Genomic DNA, 14905 nt, shown 5'->3' with positions numbered 1-14905 from the left:
TTATTAATTTATTATTATAATTATGGTTCCTAGGAGCCCCAGTCATGGACGCATGCTAGGTGCTAAAGGAACAAGCCTTCCACTGCTTCTTATCCTTCCATTGTGCTGGAAATGGGGCGGGGGGGTGACAGAAGGAGGGGAGGCCTCAGCGGAGTGGGGTAGGCAGGGCTGGGGGGCTGAAATGAGGCAGAAGAGAGGTAGGGCGCAAGGACTATTGGGGGCAGGAGGAGGAGGTTTTCTGGAGCATGGTTGGAGGGGGGGATGGAGATTCCGCTCTCTCTAGGCCTTCTGCTGCTGACCCCCATGAGCAGGGTCAGGGCACGTCAGGCCAAAGGGGTGCAGCACATTGGAGCCTCATTTGCTGCTGCCCGTTGGCACCATTTGGGAGCTGCTCTGCATTGCAGATGAGGGCGCCCATGGGCTCTGCTGGGGCGGAGGAGCCACACGGCAACCCTTCTGCAAGATAACTGGTGCCCTAGTTATGATGGCTCATCCTGCAGCCTGCCCTGCTCCACGCTTTGCCCCTGACTTCAAGGCGCCCAGTCTGCCTCTCGCTACACTTTGCCCCTAGTGTCATGGCGCCCGGTCTGGCTTGTCCCACGCTTTGCCTTTGGTGTCATGGTGACAGCCAGTCACGCTCTCTAAGGGAATAGAAGAGTGGGCGGGGATTATTATATAGCGGTTTATTGGTGGTAACGCGTGAAGTCCCGCCCTGGACGCTCTATGATTGGTTGTTGGGTACTCCTCCGCTCTCATTGCGAGAGCAGGAGAGGTAGGTTTTTATTGGTTCCCCTACAGGGGACGGCTATTATGACGTCACAATCCGGTGACGGGGGAGTGGCTCGGCTTTGTGACGGTATCAGTGCGTGACCGCAAGAGGTGCAGCCCGGCAGCAGCAACCACCCCAGAGGCGCTGGGCAGGTAACGGGGGAGGAGCCCGGCGGTGGCGGCCTGGCGCTTCCCCTCCCCCCCGAGCCTGCGGGGCTCGCCGAGTGCCTGTTAACCCCCCCCCACCGCGTCCGCTCCCCGGCTCGGACCCGTCCGGTTAGATCCAGCCCCTGCAGGGGCTGCCTCGGCCTGCGCCTGCCCAGCGGCACCAGGCCCGCCCCCAGAGTGCCCCCCATCTTCCTCGGCCTCATCCCCCCCCCGGCCTCACAGCCTGACCCCCACCTCCCTCGGACCCCCCCGGCCTCACAGCCTGACCCCCATCTCCCTGGCCCCTCCCCCCTCGGCCTCACAGCCTGACCCTCATCTCCCTCGCCCCTCCCCCCCCGGCCTCACAGCCTGACCCCCCACCTCCCTCGGTCCCCCCCCCGGCCTCACAGCCTGACCCCCCACCTCCCTCGGTCGTCCCCCCCGGCCTCACAGCCTGACCCCCCACCTCCCTCGGTCCCCCCCCCGGCCTCACAGCCTGACCCCCCACCTCCCTCGGTCCCCCCCCCGGCCTCACAGCCTGACCCCCCACCTCCCTCGGTCCCCCCCCCCGGCCTCACAGCCTGACCCCCCACCTCCCTCGGTCCCCCCCCCCGGCCTCACAGCCTGACCCCCCACCTCCCTCGGTCCGTCCCCCCCGGCCTCACAGCCTGACCCCCCACCTCCCTCGGACCCCCCCCCCCGGCCTCACAGCCTGACCCTCATCTCCCTCGACCCCCCCCCCGGCCTCACAGCCTGACCCCCCACCTCCCTCGGTCCCCCCCCCCCCCGGCCTCACAGCCTGATCCCCCCCCATCTCCCTTGGCCACCCAGAGTAACCCCCCCACCTCCCTTGTCTTCCCCCCTCCAGCCTCCCAGAAGGGCTCCTCCCTCCCATGGCACCACTGGGGTCACAGCCCGGGCCTCTGGCTCTGTGGGAATCCAGGCGAAACTGTGCATGACCCTGGCAAACAACTGGGTGTCCCAGGGTTTGAGCCCTGTGCGTGACCAATTCCCCCCACCATGTAGTAGAGGGAGAGCCCAGGTTTGGTTACTTTCCATTGGGGTAGTTAATAGGCAGCCCGTGAGCCAAATCCGGTCTGCCAGACACTTTTGGATGGACCCCATCATCTTTTTATTTATTTGTCTATCATCATCATTAGTTTATTTTCTCTGTTTACTATACTTTGACCAAGAATTTGAACCTTGACAAAAAAAATGATAGACACCCCTGCTGGCAGAGACCCAACTGGAGTGCATGGATGACTTGTCCACGCTCGTTTGTCTCTCCCGCAGGATCTGATGCTGGTGTTGGTCCTAAGAGCCCTTCCAGTGAGTCTGAGACTGAGCTGGAGGCTGCCTGGCTGCACGAGCTGGGGCGGGACACAGTCTAGGGGCATTTCCTATCTAGCTGAGGCTATGAGGCTGGTCCAGTTTCAAACCAGCTCAGATGGGCCCAGGATCGGCCTGGAGGAGAAAGATGGTGGCAACGTGATTGATTTAAATGCTTTCGACCCCTCCCTGCCCAGGAGGATGAGAGAGTTCCTGGAGGTAGGGGACGCAGCACTGGCCGTAGCGAGAAGGTAAGTGGGGATCTCTAGCAACCCTGCAGGGGGTGATAGAAACCATTTCTGTCCTGAAAGGCCAAGTAGACCCTCAAGTGTGACCTGGAACAGCTGATCGTGGCAGGCAGGAGGGATGCACTGATAAGGGGGCTGCAGGTGCATCCACAAAACTGGCGCCTATGGCCCTGGGTTCTAGTCCTAGCTGTGCCATGGACTCAGCGCATGGTGTTTCCCTGTCTCATGCCTCAGTTTCCCTGGCTGTAAAACAAGGGGATAATGAACCTCCTCCTCCTAAAGCATTTTTAGAGCTAGGGATGAGATGCTCTTCAATGGACACTAGGGGGTGCAGTTGTTTTGGGGTTTGGAAGCTGGTTAGGAAAGGTGTGGAAGTGTACAGCTGGGATTGTCCTAGTCAGTCCTGGACCCACGCTCGGACTGGTCATTCTCAGTGCAGGATTCTCAAGGCAGTGTCTACGCAAGAGGTAGGTGTGAGCCCCATTTTACAGGTGGGAAACTGAGGCCCAGGGGGCAAGGAACTGCTTATAGCTACATAGGAAATCCATACCAGAACTGGGAGTAGAACCCAGGGGATCCACTTCTCCCAGTCCCTTGCTTGGAGCACTACACCTCTGTCTTTGGCTTCCCCAATGAAGAGCCTCCCCCATTCTCTCAGCATCCTTTTAGCTGCCCCTTCCCTCCTCTGTCTCTAGGGCTCAGGAGTCTGGCCAGCACATCCTGCCACGCGCTCAGGTGACTCTCCTGGCCCCCATACCCAACCCGGGGAAGGTGATCTGCGTGGGGCTGAACTACGCAGACCACTGCCAGGAGCAGAATGTGAAAATTCCCGAGGAGCCCATCATCTTCAGCAAGTTTCCCAGCTCTGTCACTGGCCCCTACGACGAGATCATCCACCCAGCCGAGAGCCAAGTAAATACCCCTCCCTCCTCCTGCTATGCCTGCGGGGACCTTTCAGCCAAGACCTGTCTGCACGCCAGCCCCTGAAGATGGTGTCTGTTAAAGGCTCCAGCTAAAGAACTGTGGGAGAAAAAGCCAAGTGTGCCCATTCCGGCCATGGAGAATGCTGCTGTCAGTAGAGCGTGGGTCCAGATTTGAGCTGGCTGCTAGCTGTCTCGAGATCTATTTGTGCAAGTGCCTCCAGCTGGCTGTGTCAAGTAGCAAGCCACCTAGACGCCAACAGTCCAGAATGTTACAGCCAAATAGCTTGCCATGGGGAGCTGCCAAGTTGCTGGGCCATAAGGGGGGGGTGTCTCTGCACTGAGATGGTACTGCCCACCTGCCATATCACAAGTGGCGTTTCGCAGGTGTGGGAACAGTGATCTCGGACATCTCTAATTGCCTCTCTCCGTGGGACCCTGGCCCTGATTTCCTCTGCCCCGCTGGACTAGGGCAGAGACTCAGACTTCCCTGTTTCCTTCTCTAGGAAGTCGACTGGGAGGTGGAGCTGGCCTTTGTCATCGGGAAGAAAGGGACGCACATCAAGGTACTAAGGGAGCTGGGCACGGACTGTGGAGCCACTTCAGGTCTTGGTACTTGAAACCCAGCCCTGGCTGAACAGGGCCATCTGTTCGATGACTTCAGTCCAGGGCACGCGGCAAAAGCCACCACCGCAGCTGGCACTAAATGGCCCCCCGGCAGGCTGGTGACTGAACTGAGCATGCTCCCTGTTCACCACTAGAGGGCGACCCTCTCAGTCAGGGGTGGCACATGTGTTAATTCTGCACCGTTGTGCCCAGAGGAGTCGGGCAGCCCCACGTTTGTGGTCTCTAGCAGTGGCTCCTGTGTGCGGCTGTGCGGCGACTCCCATTTCCCTCCCTGCCCAGGAGTCAGCTGTGATGGATCACATCGTGGGATTCATGGTTGCCAATGATGTCAGCGCCAGGGACTGGCAGATGAAGAGGAATGGGAAGCAGTGGATCCTGGGGAAATCCTTTGACACCTTCTGCCCCTTGGGCCCTGCCATTGTCACCAAGGACTGTGTGCCAGGTACACATCCAGCCCTTCAGTCTCTTCCGCCTGCCGGGCTGTGGTTGGCATAGGGAGGGCTGGGTTGCCTGCACAGATGCTCTCATGCTGCAAAGGCTTCTGAGGTGATGTATGAACTGCCTTCATCCCTGATTCCTCCCACCTGCTCCATCACTGCAGTCATACTGCCCTGGGCACACAAGGGAGCTCAAGGGCCACCTGTGGTCGGGTTGGCTCAGTATTTGCATAGGAGCCCTCTAAATCCCAGGATGCTGCTGGGACTGGGGCGGGTGGCTTAGTATGTGGTATCCTTCTCAAGTTATTACTGAACCAGTTCCCCAAGCACGGCGCTAGGGGGTGACCCCTGTGCTCACTGACGCACTCAGGATGCTATTCCCAGCAGGAATCCCGGTGTCCCAGTCCAATTCCAATTATCTTCTGCACCCTACATTTCCTCCTGCTGCCGCAGCTGGACCCAGCATCCTTCGCTTAGTGGCTCACCCCATTCTCCAGGCTTGCTGTGAGCTGTCAAAATAGCTGTTGCGTACCAGCCCTGAGGTGGCCGCAGGGCAGCAGTGAGCAACGGCAGCCCCTTTGATAGTTTGTCCAACAAATTGGGATCCTTCCTGTGATCTGAGGTTTCCTCTCCTGGATCCCCACTCTCCCACCACCTCCTCTGCATAACAGGGCCTCTCCTCTTGCCCAGCAGAGGAGGTCTGTAAAGGGAACCGCCCTATCCTCCCCAGTTATTTTGCAGACCTGACTGCTCTGTCTCTCTCTCAGACCCTCACAAGCTGGGAATTCGCTGCAAAGTGAATGGGGAGCTCGTCCAGGACAGCAACACCAGCCAGATGATCTTCAAAACGCAGGCGCTGGTCACATGGGTCTCCCAGTAGGTGCAGCCCCTGTCTCCCCTGCCCTGGCAGCAGCAAACCACTCTGTCCCTGGGAGCTGTGGTAACCCAGTGTGGTTCTCTGCCCCTCTCTTCTGGCAGGGTCATGGCTACCTCCCATTGATAGCCCTTGTGCTTAGTAGCAGCTCTGCTTTGAGAGCCAGAGGGCGTGGGGTTGATCCCTACCACTGATCTATGCATGGGATAGTCACAGCCCCCTGGCAGGTATCTGGGCACGGCTGAACAATCGTGGCCCTAATGGGGTGTGTAGTGGAGGCACTGAGCCGGGATGCCCTGCTAATGGGCTGTTCCTGGTAGGTTCATCACACTGTACCCAGGAGACGTCTTCCTCACCGGGACCCCCTCTGGCACTGGAGTTTTCCGGAAGCCCCCCATGTTCCTGAAGGTGAGCGTCAGTTCTGGGGAATCACAGCCCCTTGGGGTTGGCAGTGAAAGCTGAAGCTGCTACCTAGAGATCCAGACTCCCTACAGCAGGGGCTAGGCTGGGTCCCAGTGAGGGGCAGTGACAGGAGATAGCTGGTGTCCCACGTGGACCCCGGTCCTGCCCTTGGAGCCACATGGGCTGACTGTGGTGCCTGGCTGGCACGCTCAGCACAAACTCAAGAGCTTGCCTGAGCAGCTGGAAGTGCAGCCCCAGGCTCAGAGGTTCCAGTAAGGGGGACAGCCCTAGCCTTGCCTCGCCTCTTTTGATCCAGCGGGGTCCTAGGGCTGTGGAATAAGTGTCTTAACTCCTACAGCCACTAGGGGGTGCACCTCACTACTACTGGCAACAGCAACTGGGGGTATGTCTACATCTACAATTTTGCAGCGCTGGTTGTTACAGCTGTATTAGTACAGCTGTATAGGGCCAGCACTGCAGAGCGGCCACACTTACAGCAACCAGCGCTGCAAGTGGTGTTAGATGTGGCCACACTGCAGCGCTGTTGGGTGGCTTGCAGAGGGGTTCGGGGAACGCGAGAGCAAACCGCGGGGAAGTGCAGTGTGCTCTCGCGTTCCCCGAACCCCCCCGCAAGCAGGTCTCCTTCCCTGCGGTTTGCTCTCGCGTTCCCCAAACCCCCCTGCAAGCAGGTCTCCTTCCCCGTGGTTTGCAGGGGGGTTCGGGGAATGCGAGAGCAAACCGCGGGGAAGGAGACCTGCTTGCAGAGGGGTTCGGGGAACGCGAGAGCAAACGGCGGGGAAGGATACCTGCTTGATTACCAGAGAGGCTTCCTCAGGTATGCTGGGATACCTGCTTATTCCACAGAGGTCAAGAAAAACGCTGGTGAGTGTCTACACCTGATGACCAGCGCTGGATCCTCTACAGCTGAGGTTCGACTGGGTGTACGGCCAGCGCTGCAAACAGGGAGTTGCAGCGCTGGTAATGCCCTGCAGATGTGTACACTTCCTAAGTTGCAGCGCTGTAACCCCCTCACCAACACTGCAACTTTGTGGTGTAGACAAGGCCTGGGTGTTCCCGAAGCTACTTTTTTTAATGCTGGCTTTAGCCCCTTTACTTACAGTCAAAACAGCCCGGGGAGGCTTAGGAGGTGCTGGCGGCTCCAGTCACTCTGTACGTTGTTTTGCATGTGACTCTTCCAGCTCCCAGGGTTTCAGCTGTAACAGACACTCTCTCCCCTCCCCCCTCGGGCTGGATTTTGTGTAGTAGTTGCAGTTTGTCTATTCTAGGCATGAAAGGGGGGTCAGTCCCACCCTGTGTTCTCGTTCGCAAGGCTAGGGGCATGTCTGAGCTGCTGGGGGGTAGATGGAGAGACATTAATCCTGGGGTTCTGCTGTAGCTCTGTTCAGACGCTTGTAACTAGGTAACAAAGATCAAGCATCAGCCATCCTTCTCTGGTCCATGGTGCTGCCGTAGGGGCTGGTTCAAAGTATTCGGGAAGGCAAAGGGGAGCTTCAGTCTTTAGTTGGTAGCTGGTTGTGGCAGCGTGTAGCTCCTAAGGGAAATGTTACTCTGCTTACCCTGCGTTGCAGAGAGGAGATGTGGTGCAGTGTGAAATTGACCAGCTGGGAGCCCTCCGAAACAAGGTCATTTGAGGATGCCTGGCCAGCGCAGTCCCCGGGGTCCAGGAGCTGATCATGGACACTGGCAGGCGCAGCACTTCAATGGCCTTCAGCTAATCATGTCACTCAACAGCATGTGGATTTTGCAATAAAGCTCTTGCTGAAGGGCTGGTCCTCCTGTTCCAATGACAGAGCTTCAGATGCAGTCTGTGCTCAGAGAAGCTGACCTGACCCGTCAGCACGCTCGCTGTGAAATCTATTCAAACACCTCGCGCGGGGGGGATCATGGTGTCAGGCTGCTGTTAAAGGGGTAAGGGACATAGAGGGCTGCTCCCCTAGACGCAGAGCAAGGCAAATCCATGCACTTGCCAGCCCTGCTCAGGTGGGATGGGGAATGAGTTAGGGAGGCAGTGTTTATTATATGCAACCCTAGACTGAATCTTGCCCCATCCTGGGGCTGTAATTGCATAGACCATTCTGCCACCCACCATCGTGGACTGATCTCTCTAGTAACACAAGGGAAAGGAGAGCTGGTGTGGTACCATTGAGAGGGAAGCAACACTGAACCCACCATGGCTGGTTTTCAGAGGCGGGGAAACCGCTGGCATGAGCCTGTCCAGTAAAAGCAGCTGGAGACCCAGGCACCAAGAATAGATTTATTTTGATCTCCAACTCACCGGAGCTCATGCTGCTGTGGGTGGAGCCCACCCCCAGGCCAGAGACATTCAATAGGATCCTGCAGAAGTGGGGTTTTGAAACAGTCACCACAGGCAGCAGGACAGTTCTGAGCAGCTCTAGCTGGAGGTGAACTGGCCCATGAACTTCTCCAGTCGCTCCTGGTTCTCTTTGGTGCTGAAGGTTTCTGAGAGGTGGAGAATAGGCCCTACTGGGCCTGGCTGCTCCCTCAGCACCTGGGGGAGGAGGGGGACAGAGGAACCCTGACTTTCCACCCAGGAAGGGGTTGGGGCTGCACAAAGAGAGGGCATGTGCCTGTCCAGCCAGGTGCTGGGCCAGGCTGAGGGGAGGTTACAGGCAGGACCACATGTTTTCATGGGGGAGGGAGAGAGCATCCCAGCAGCCAACTCTGCCATCCCTAAATGGGTGTGACAGGCTGAACTGACTTCCCCATGATCACCAGGGTATAGACAGGTGGGGCGCACTCACTCCCAGCTCCTTGAAGGTCCGGATGGAGCTCAGAGCCAGGCTCCTGTTCGCACACTCTGAAAAGAGAGACGGTAACAACATGAGGGGCAGGACAAACAGGCACGGCCCATGGTGTACCAGCCCCGAGCAACCCTCCCACCACACCCAGCTCCTGCAGTTGTTTCACTTTCACTGTGGGCCAGGCCCCCTCCCACTCCTTTAGTTCTGTTCTGGGCCCTACAGCGCAGCCTGTGGCACTAAAACCCCATTTCAGCTGCCCTCGTGGTGGTCCTGAAAAGCCCCTGCAGGAGGGAAGACAGGATTCACCACAGCTGATCAAACCCGGGGCCCATCCCATCCTGGGCTTCCTTCCTGCCCACTGCAGGTTTACAGCCCAACTCCATGTTTGCCCACCAGCAGCTCCATCCTCGCAGCAGGAGGAGCTGGGAGATGGGAAAGCGGTTTCTTGACACAAGTGTGCAGAGAAGCCTGTTACTTCCTTGTGCTGTTCCCCCTGCTCCCAGCAGGGGGCAGACAACACCTAGCTCTTCCTGAGTCGGCTCCTGATCTGATTTGCCACAGAACCCCCGAGGAAGAGGCTGGCACTGGGCTGAAGGCTCCCTAGCAGGGTGAGAGTGCCTGGGTGAGGAAGGGGTTAGGCCCAGGAGGACACCAGGCTCAGCAGCATCTCCCCAGCAGTACAGGGAGTCTGGATCTCAGTAGGTTTGCCCACACTCACCAAAGGAGCCATCCTCTCTTGCCTTCCTCACCAGGAACCGCTGCAGCTTCTCCACGTACTCCAGCTCTGGGGGAGGCAAGCAGAGAGCTTGGGAGGGGCCCTTGCACTGTTCTGGGTCTGATCCTCAGCCTGAGGACATTGGGGCAGCTCACACCTCAGTAGGGCTATACTGATATACACCGGTATCCCCTCTCCACCAGCTCAGACTGCTACCTCCCCATCTCCATGTAACAGGCCAGCCAGGAAGCGGCCTGGAGCAGCATGTGCCCCTAGCTGCACGCCCCCAAAGAGTCTTAGTGTGGTGGCTGTTCTCCCAGCATGGGCGTGGGTCATGAGCCTTGCTGTGTGACCTAGGGCAAGGCACGTCCCTGTTCTGTGCCTCGGTTTCCTTGGTGGCAGATCCCAGGGCTAGGAGAGTCCAGCCATTAAGGGGGTTAGTGGGGAGCCCCCCCCGCCCCCTTCAGATGGACCCAACCCCTCGGACACCCTGCCAGCACTGTCCTTGGGTATCTGGCTGTTCCCAGGGGGACAGACCCCAAGTCTCTGGTCTCATTGACCCCACGCAGCGTGATTTCCCCTTGGCTCTTACAGGCCTAGCTGGCTTCGGTAAACACACACTGGTGAATGCACTGGGGGGTGAGGGTGTCATACCTAACTCAGGGCAGCCAGACTCCAACAGGAAGGCAGCTGCTCTCTCAAAGGTTTTCAGCAGGGGGCCCAGGAGGCTGCTCAGGAAGAGGAAGAAATCAGGGCAGTTGTCCAGCTGGCTTATCTGGGGGGAGAAGAGATGCATAGGCTCAGCCTGGTTGGACCTGGGGGGTGCTGAATGGTCCACGTTGGAACAGGGCTCTGCTAGTCACACTTGAAATGTGTGGACCAGTTGGTGGGACTCAACTTCCTCTCAAGGGGAGAGCTGCCAACATCACACACAATAGGGAAAGGACAACAGGGGGCTGTGGGGCAGAATTGAGCGGCACTGGCAGAGCTCTGAGGGAGCCCAGAGCTGGGATATTGGGGGGCAGCAGCTCAGGATTAAAGGGCATTGGTAGAGCTGGTTATGGGGAGCCCAGGGCTGTGGGTCAAGATTGACCCTCACTCCCTATTTACCTTATGTGCCCAGCTCAGGCTGATCTGAATCTTGCCCCAAGGGCCACCCCATCTGTCTGTTTGGGGGGTTCTGTTCTCAGGGTCCGCACCACCTGACCCCTGACAGCAGAGGCAGGGCTTGCGGGGAGCCCAGGCCAGGAGTCACCCAGGTGTGGCAGGCTGGGGCAGCCCCTGTTCCCGCTCGCCCTGGCTCTTAGCCTCGCATTTTCAGTAACACCACGACTCGCTGAGCACGAACATAACCACCTGCCAGTGTTGGGAAAGACGCTGGATCCACGCATGGGAAAAAGCCTCCGGCTGACCAGAAGATGGTGCTGCAGCGCCAGACGCTTGGCAACAGGCTCCTGCAGCCTGTGCACAAGTGAGCCGAGTTCAGAGGGCTCCGTTCTCAGCCCCCCTGCCCGCTGGTGAATTACAGAGAACTCTGCTCCCGTCTGGAGGAGCAGCCCACGCAGCTGGCATTTTCAAGAGACAGGTTGTGAACCTAGGCTCCAGCGTGTGATCGCGGGGGAAACAATAGGAGCGGGAATTAATATGATAATTTGATGTTCTCTTACAATGGGGCTGGGGAGGGAGGGCGGCAGATCCCTTCCCACGTGCCACCAGACCAAAAGGAGAACGCAGCAGGGAACTGACAGCCCAGAGAAGCCTCGCCCCCTGTGCAGGGGCGGGGGTGTCATGGGGTAGCTGGATGCTGGGGTTCAGGGACTGGAGAGCCCAGGCCAGAGGGGAGCACTGAACTTAGAGAAGGTGACAGGGGGTCAGGACTCCTGGGTTCGATTCTCATCTCAGGGAGAGGATGGCAATGTTGGGGTCTGGAAGGGAAGTGGGGCCTAGTGGTTAGGGGTAAGCTGGGAGTCAGGACTTCTGGGTTCTATCCCCGGCTCTGGGAGATGCAGTGGAGTCTAATGGTCGGAAGGGGAGGGCGGGCTGGGATTCAGAAATTCTAGGTTCTAGTCCCAGCTCTACCACAGACTCGCTGAGTCCTTTCCCCACAGCTGTGCCTCAGTGTACCCAGCTGCAGTAGGGAGACCTCCCGGACAGGCTGCGAGATGCAATGACCATCTGGGCAGGCGGTTTCCTTGGAGACAGGTAGGAAGGATGACCCCTTGGGTCCGGCACGAGGCAGGAGAAAAGGCCTCCTGCTCCCCCAGGAGGAAGCCGATGGAGGAGGTGCTGGCGCCAGGCAGCCTGATCCCCACCAACATGGAGAGGGGTGCTGGGGCAGGGCGGTACCTTGAAGTAGCGCTTGCCGGTGTCCTCCTCGTAGTCGCTGTCACTGTCGTTGAAGTCCTCCATCTCCTTCCACAGCAGCTTCTGCGAGAAGCGCCTACGGGCCGTGTCGCAGACTGGCCGCTCACTGGGGGTCTAGGGGGGAAACCGGCCGCCCTGAGCCCTCAGGGCTGGGAACTCCAAGCAGCTGGGGGCTGGCAATCCTCTGGGCACAGCTCACCCGGCATACATGCCCTGGGGGGGGGTGGGGAGAGACCTGGGGCTCCCCACTCCTGCCAAGGCGGTGCTGCCTCCAGACCCCATCCCTGAGTCAGAGCCCGGACACATCTTCCCCTCAGTCAGCCACTGGTTTGTTCTCAATCCACGGCTCCCCGGTGGCTAAGCAGCCTCCTCCTCGGCAGGCAGGGCAGGGGAAACCAAACTGCGTGGCCGTTGGGGGGGGATTGCCCCCGACGGGCACGTCGTTCAGCCCCGTGGTTAACCAAAGGACTTAGTCTTCTAGGGGTCACCTTTCCCAGCACTGAGAATTCCCCTGCAGGCCACAGGCGGGCAACCGTGCCGTGGGAGGCTCGAGGTGGGCAGGCAGGCGACAGGACCAGGGGCTGGACTCGGCCCCAGACAGCAGGGACATTATGGCCTGCGTCCTTCCCCTACCTCCTCCGCGACCAGCAGCCCACACTGGATCAGCTTGTCCAGCACTTCCTGGCCGTAGCAAGAGACCGACTGGCAGGGCTGCAGGAGGAGACGAACGAGTCAGCGTGGCCCCCCCGGCAGAGCACCGGTGATGGGCCCAGCGGGACGCAGAGTGGGGGGCGAGAGCCATCAAGAGGGGTGATGTGATGTGATGGAGCCTGGCTGCCCTGTGGAACCAGGAGCAGCTCCCCTGACCCAGCTAGGCTCCAGGTGGCGGCAGCAGGGCCCCCACGGCCTCTCGCAGGGCCCTACCTGGAGCAGGAGGACATCTCTGGGCAGCAGCTGGAGCAGTGTCAGGGTCTTGAGGAGCAGCTCCTCCTGGCTCAGCACCACGGCCGCGGGCAGCTCGGCAGGGCTCAGGAAGGGCAGCATCTCCACCAGCAGGGAATTGATGGCGCACGCTGCGGGGGGGCTCGGGACATCATCACTGCCTGGTCTCCTCACCCCCCAAGCTCCCCACACACGGTGAGGGGGCAATGGGCAGTGCCACCCCCCCCACTACTGCCCCCACCACTGCCCCCAACCCTCCCACACACAGCACGGGGGGCAATGGGCTGCTCCACCACCATCACTGCCCCCCAACTCCACACACACGGCGCGGGGGCCATAGGCAGCCCCATCCCCGTCACTGCCCCCCAACTCCCTATACATGGTGCGAGGGGCAATTGACAGCCCCACCCCCCGGAGTCACCTGCCCCCCAACCCCATGCACATGGTGCGGGGAGCCATAGGGAGCCCTTCCACCAGGTCATGTCCCTCAACCCCACACGCTGCAGGGGAGTCCATGGGCATTCCCACCCACCCCCCAAGTAATCTGCCCCCTCAACCCCATACACGTGGCGGGGGCCCATGGACAGCTACTGCCCCCCCAGGGGTCACCTGCCCCTCAACTGCATACACACGGTGCCGGAGCTGTGGGCAGCCCCTTTCTGCCGACCTCGCTCCTGGCCGGGTCACTCACCGCCCACGGCTTCGCACATGAAGACGGGCAGCAAGGCAGCGCTGTGCCAGCTCAGCTCCCTCACCGCCGCCTCCGTCTCCCTGGGGGCCACCAGGACGTCCCCACATGAGAGGTGGTGCAGGGAGACACAGCCCTGCAGCAGGGAGAGGGCGTGGAGCACCAGGTCGCGCAGCCGCCCAGAGAAGCCCACATCACGGTTTCGCAGCAGGGTCTCCTCCACCAGCCAGGAGAAGTCGGACATGAGCCGGGACAGGGAGACACCCTGGCGGGGCGGGAGGAGGGAAGAGGAAGAAAAGTGAGTAGGGGGGAGGCTTGAAACCACCAGCCAGAAGGACATGCCCCCCCCTCCAGGCAACAGAGAAAGGGAAATGAATAATCCACTCCCCCCAGGGAAAGGAAGCTCAAACCAGCACTGAGCCAGAAAATCTCCTGGTAGAAGGACTCACCCCACAAAAGGAAAACCACAACTCTCCCCTCCTCCCCGTCAATAGAAACTTCCATTCAGCAGGTGACTCCATAAAGGTGGAACTCTTAAAACCGTCATCCAGATGGCACCTCTCCTTTAACATGGGGACCCTTGAAACCACTATCCAGCAGGTCATCCCCAACCTGCCCCTCATCACTCAGACCACCCCCTAAAGCAAACAGCTCCCTTCCACACCTGCCTCCAGGACCCCTCCCACTCCTTCCCGGCCCGCGGCCCTCCCCCTACCTCACGGTGCTTGTGCAGTAAGAGTGCAGACATGATTGCCACAGCCATGACGGCGGAACAGGAGACACCGGCTGGAAGGGGATCAAAGAGCGTCTTGTTATCCCCTTGGTGCACAGTCCCCTCCCCGCTCTCCTTCATCCCCGGGTGGGGGGGGTGTCCCTTAGACAGGGCCCAAGCAGCTCCAGGTGAGCCCAGCAACCACCTTGCAGGATCGAGCCCTGCTGTAATACATTTCTGTGACCCCAGGAAGTGTACGTGGGTGGGATGGGCCTCACCCTGAGCGGGGCTGCGGTAGGAGCAGAGATGGAGGCAGGGCAAAGGAGATGGATGGATTAAAAAGTCGCTGACTTTAAGGCCAGACTGGTTGTGATCATCCCAGGCCAGAGACCCTCCCCCGGGGATCCCTGGGCCCACTCACCTGCAGCCGAGCCACAGTGGGTCCGTTAGAAACACACCCCAACCTCCAAGTGCCAGAAAAGTCACCGCATCCCTAGATGGGGCACGAATCCCACATGGGGAGAGCCAGGCAATTGGTCAGAGCACAGGAGAGGTGAGAGAGCAGCCCAGCAGATGCAGCACTGATCTGGGACGGGCTGGGTGGTGTCCCCAGCTCTGCTGTTGATTCTCTGCGTGACCTGGGGCAAGGTGCCTGGCCGGTCTGTGCCTCAGTTTCCCCAGCTGTGAAAAGCAGGTAACACTGGCTCTTCTCTGCAAGGCTCGGAGACCTCCAGATGAAGAGGCCGCCAGGTTGTTCTGAGCAGCTAAGACCCATTTCCCTCAGCAGGTGGCATTCATGGACACAAATGCAGACGCAAGAGGAAAGCTGACCTGCAAGCCCCTTTCCCCGGAGAACCCAGCCCAGCACAGAAGAAACCCATTAGGAAGGAGAGAACGGGAGCAAGAGAGATGGAGCAACGCATCCTCTCCAGCGGGACCAGTGCCGAGA

General features: G+C 59.6%; 2 protein-coding genes across 3 annotated transcripts in view; one reads left to right on the top strand and one right to left on the bottom strand.

Moving 5' to 3' along the window:
• The first annotated feature begins 836 nt into the window (after positions 1-836).
• Positions 837-7557, top strand: FAHD2A (fumarylacetoacetate hydrolase domain containing 2A). Of its 2 annotated transcripts, XM_030551897.1 has the most exons (8): positions 837-921; positions 2209-2495; positions 3188-3404; positions 3919-3978; positions 4319-4481; positions 5244-5352; positions 5671-5758; positions 7342-7557. In XM_030551897.1, the coding sequence occupies exons 2-8, from the start codon at positions 2215-2217 to the stop codon at positions 7402-7404; spliced, it is 981 nt and encodes a 326-aa protein (XP_030407757.1). In that variant the 5' UTR covers positions 837-921; positions 2209-2214; the 3' UTR covers positions 7405-7557. The 2 variants fall into 2 exon arrangements, with proteins under 2 accessions (XP_030407757.1, XP_030407758.1); XM_030551898.1 differs by lacking the exon at positions 5244-5352.
• Positions 7558-8043: 486 nt separating this feature from the next.
• GPAT2 (glycerol-3-phosphate acyltransferase 2, mitochondrial) overlaps positions 8044-14905 on the bottom strand; it is a 43722-nt gene continuing 36860 nt past the window's right edge. The window contains exons 14-22 of the mRNA XM_030551896.1: positions 13960-14030; positions 13248-13509; positions 12539-12687; positions 12248-12325; positions 11597-11728; positions 9905-10025; positions 9254-9319; positions 8536-8591; positions 8044-8282 (exon numbers count right to left, since the gene is read on the bottom strand). Coding sequence (XP_030407756.1) covers positions 8166-8282; positions 8536-8591; positions 9254-9319; positions 9905-10025; positions 11597-11728; positions 12248-12325; positions 12539-12687; positions 13248-13509; positions 13960-14030 — 1052 coding nt within the window. The 3' untranslated portion in view covers positions 8044-8165. The remainder of the gene's footprint in view (positions 8283-8535; positions 8592-9253; positions 9320-9904; positions 10026-11596; positions 11729-12247; positions 12326-12538; positions 12688-13247; positions 13510-13959; positions 14031-14905) is intronic.

This window comes from Gopherus evgoodei, chromosome 2 (genome assembly GCF_007399415.2).
Source record: "Gopherus evgoodei ecotype Sinaloan lineage chromosome 2, rGopEvg1_v1.p, whole genome shotgun sequence".
NCBI lineage: Eukaryota > Metazoa > Chordata > Testudines > Testudinidae > Gopherus > Gopherus evgoodei.
Note: the sequence above shows the minus strand (reverse complement) of the source record. Positions and strands in the feature narration are given on the sequence as shown.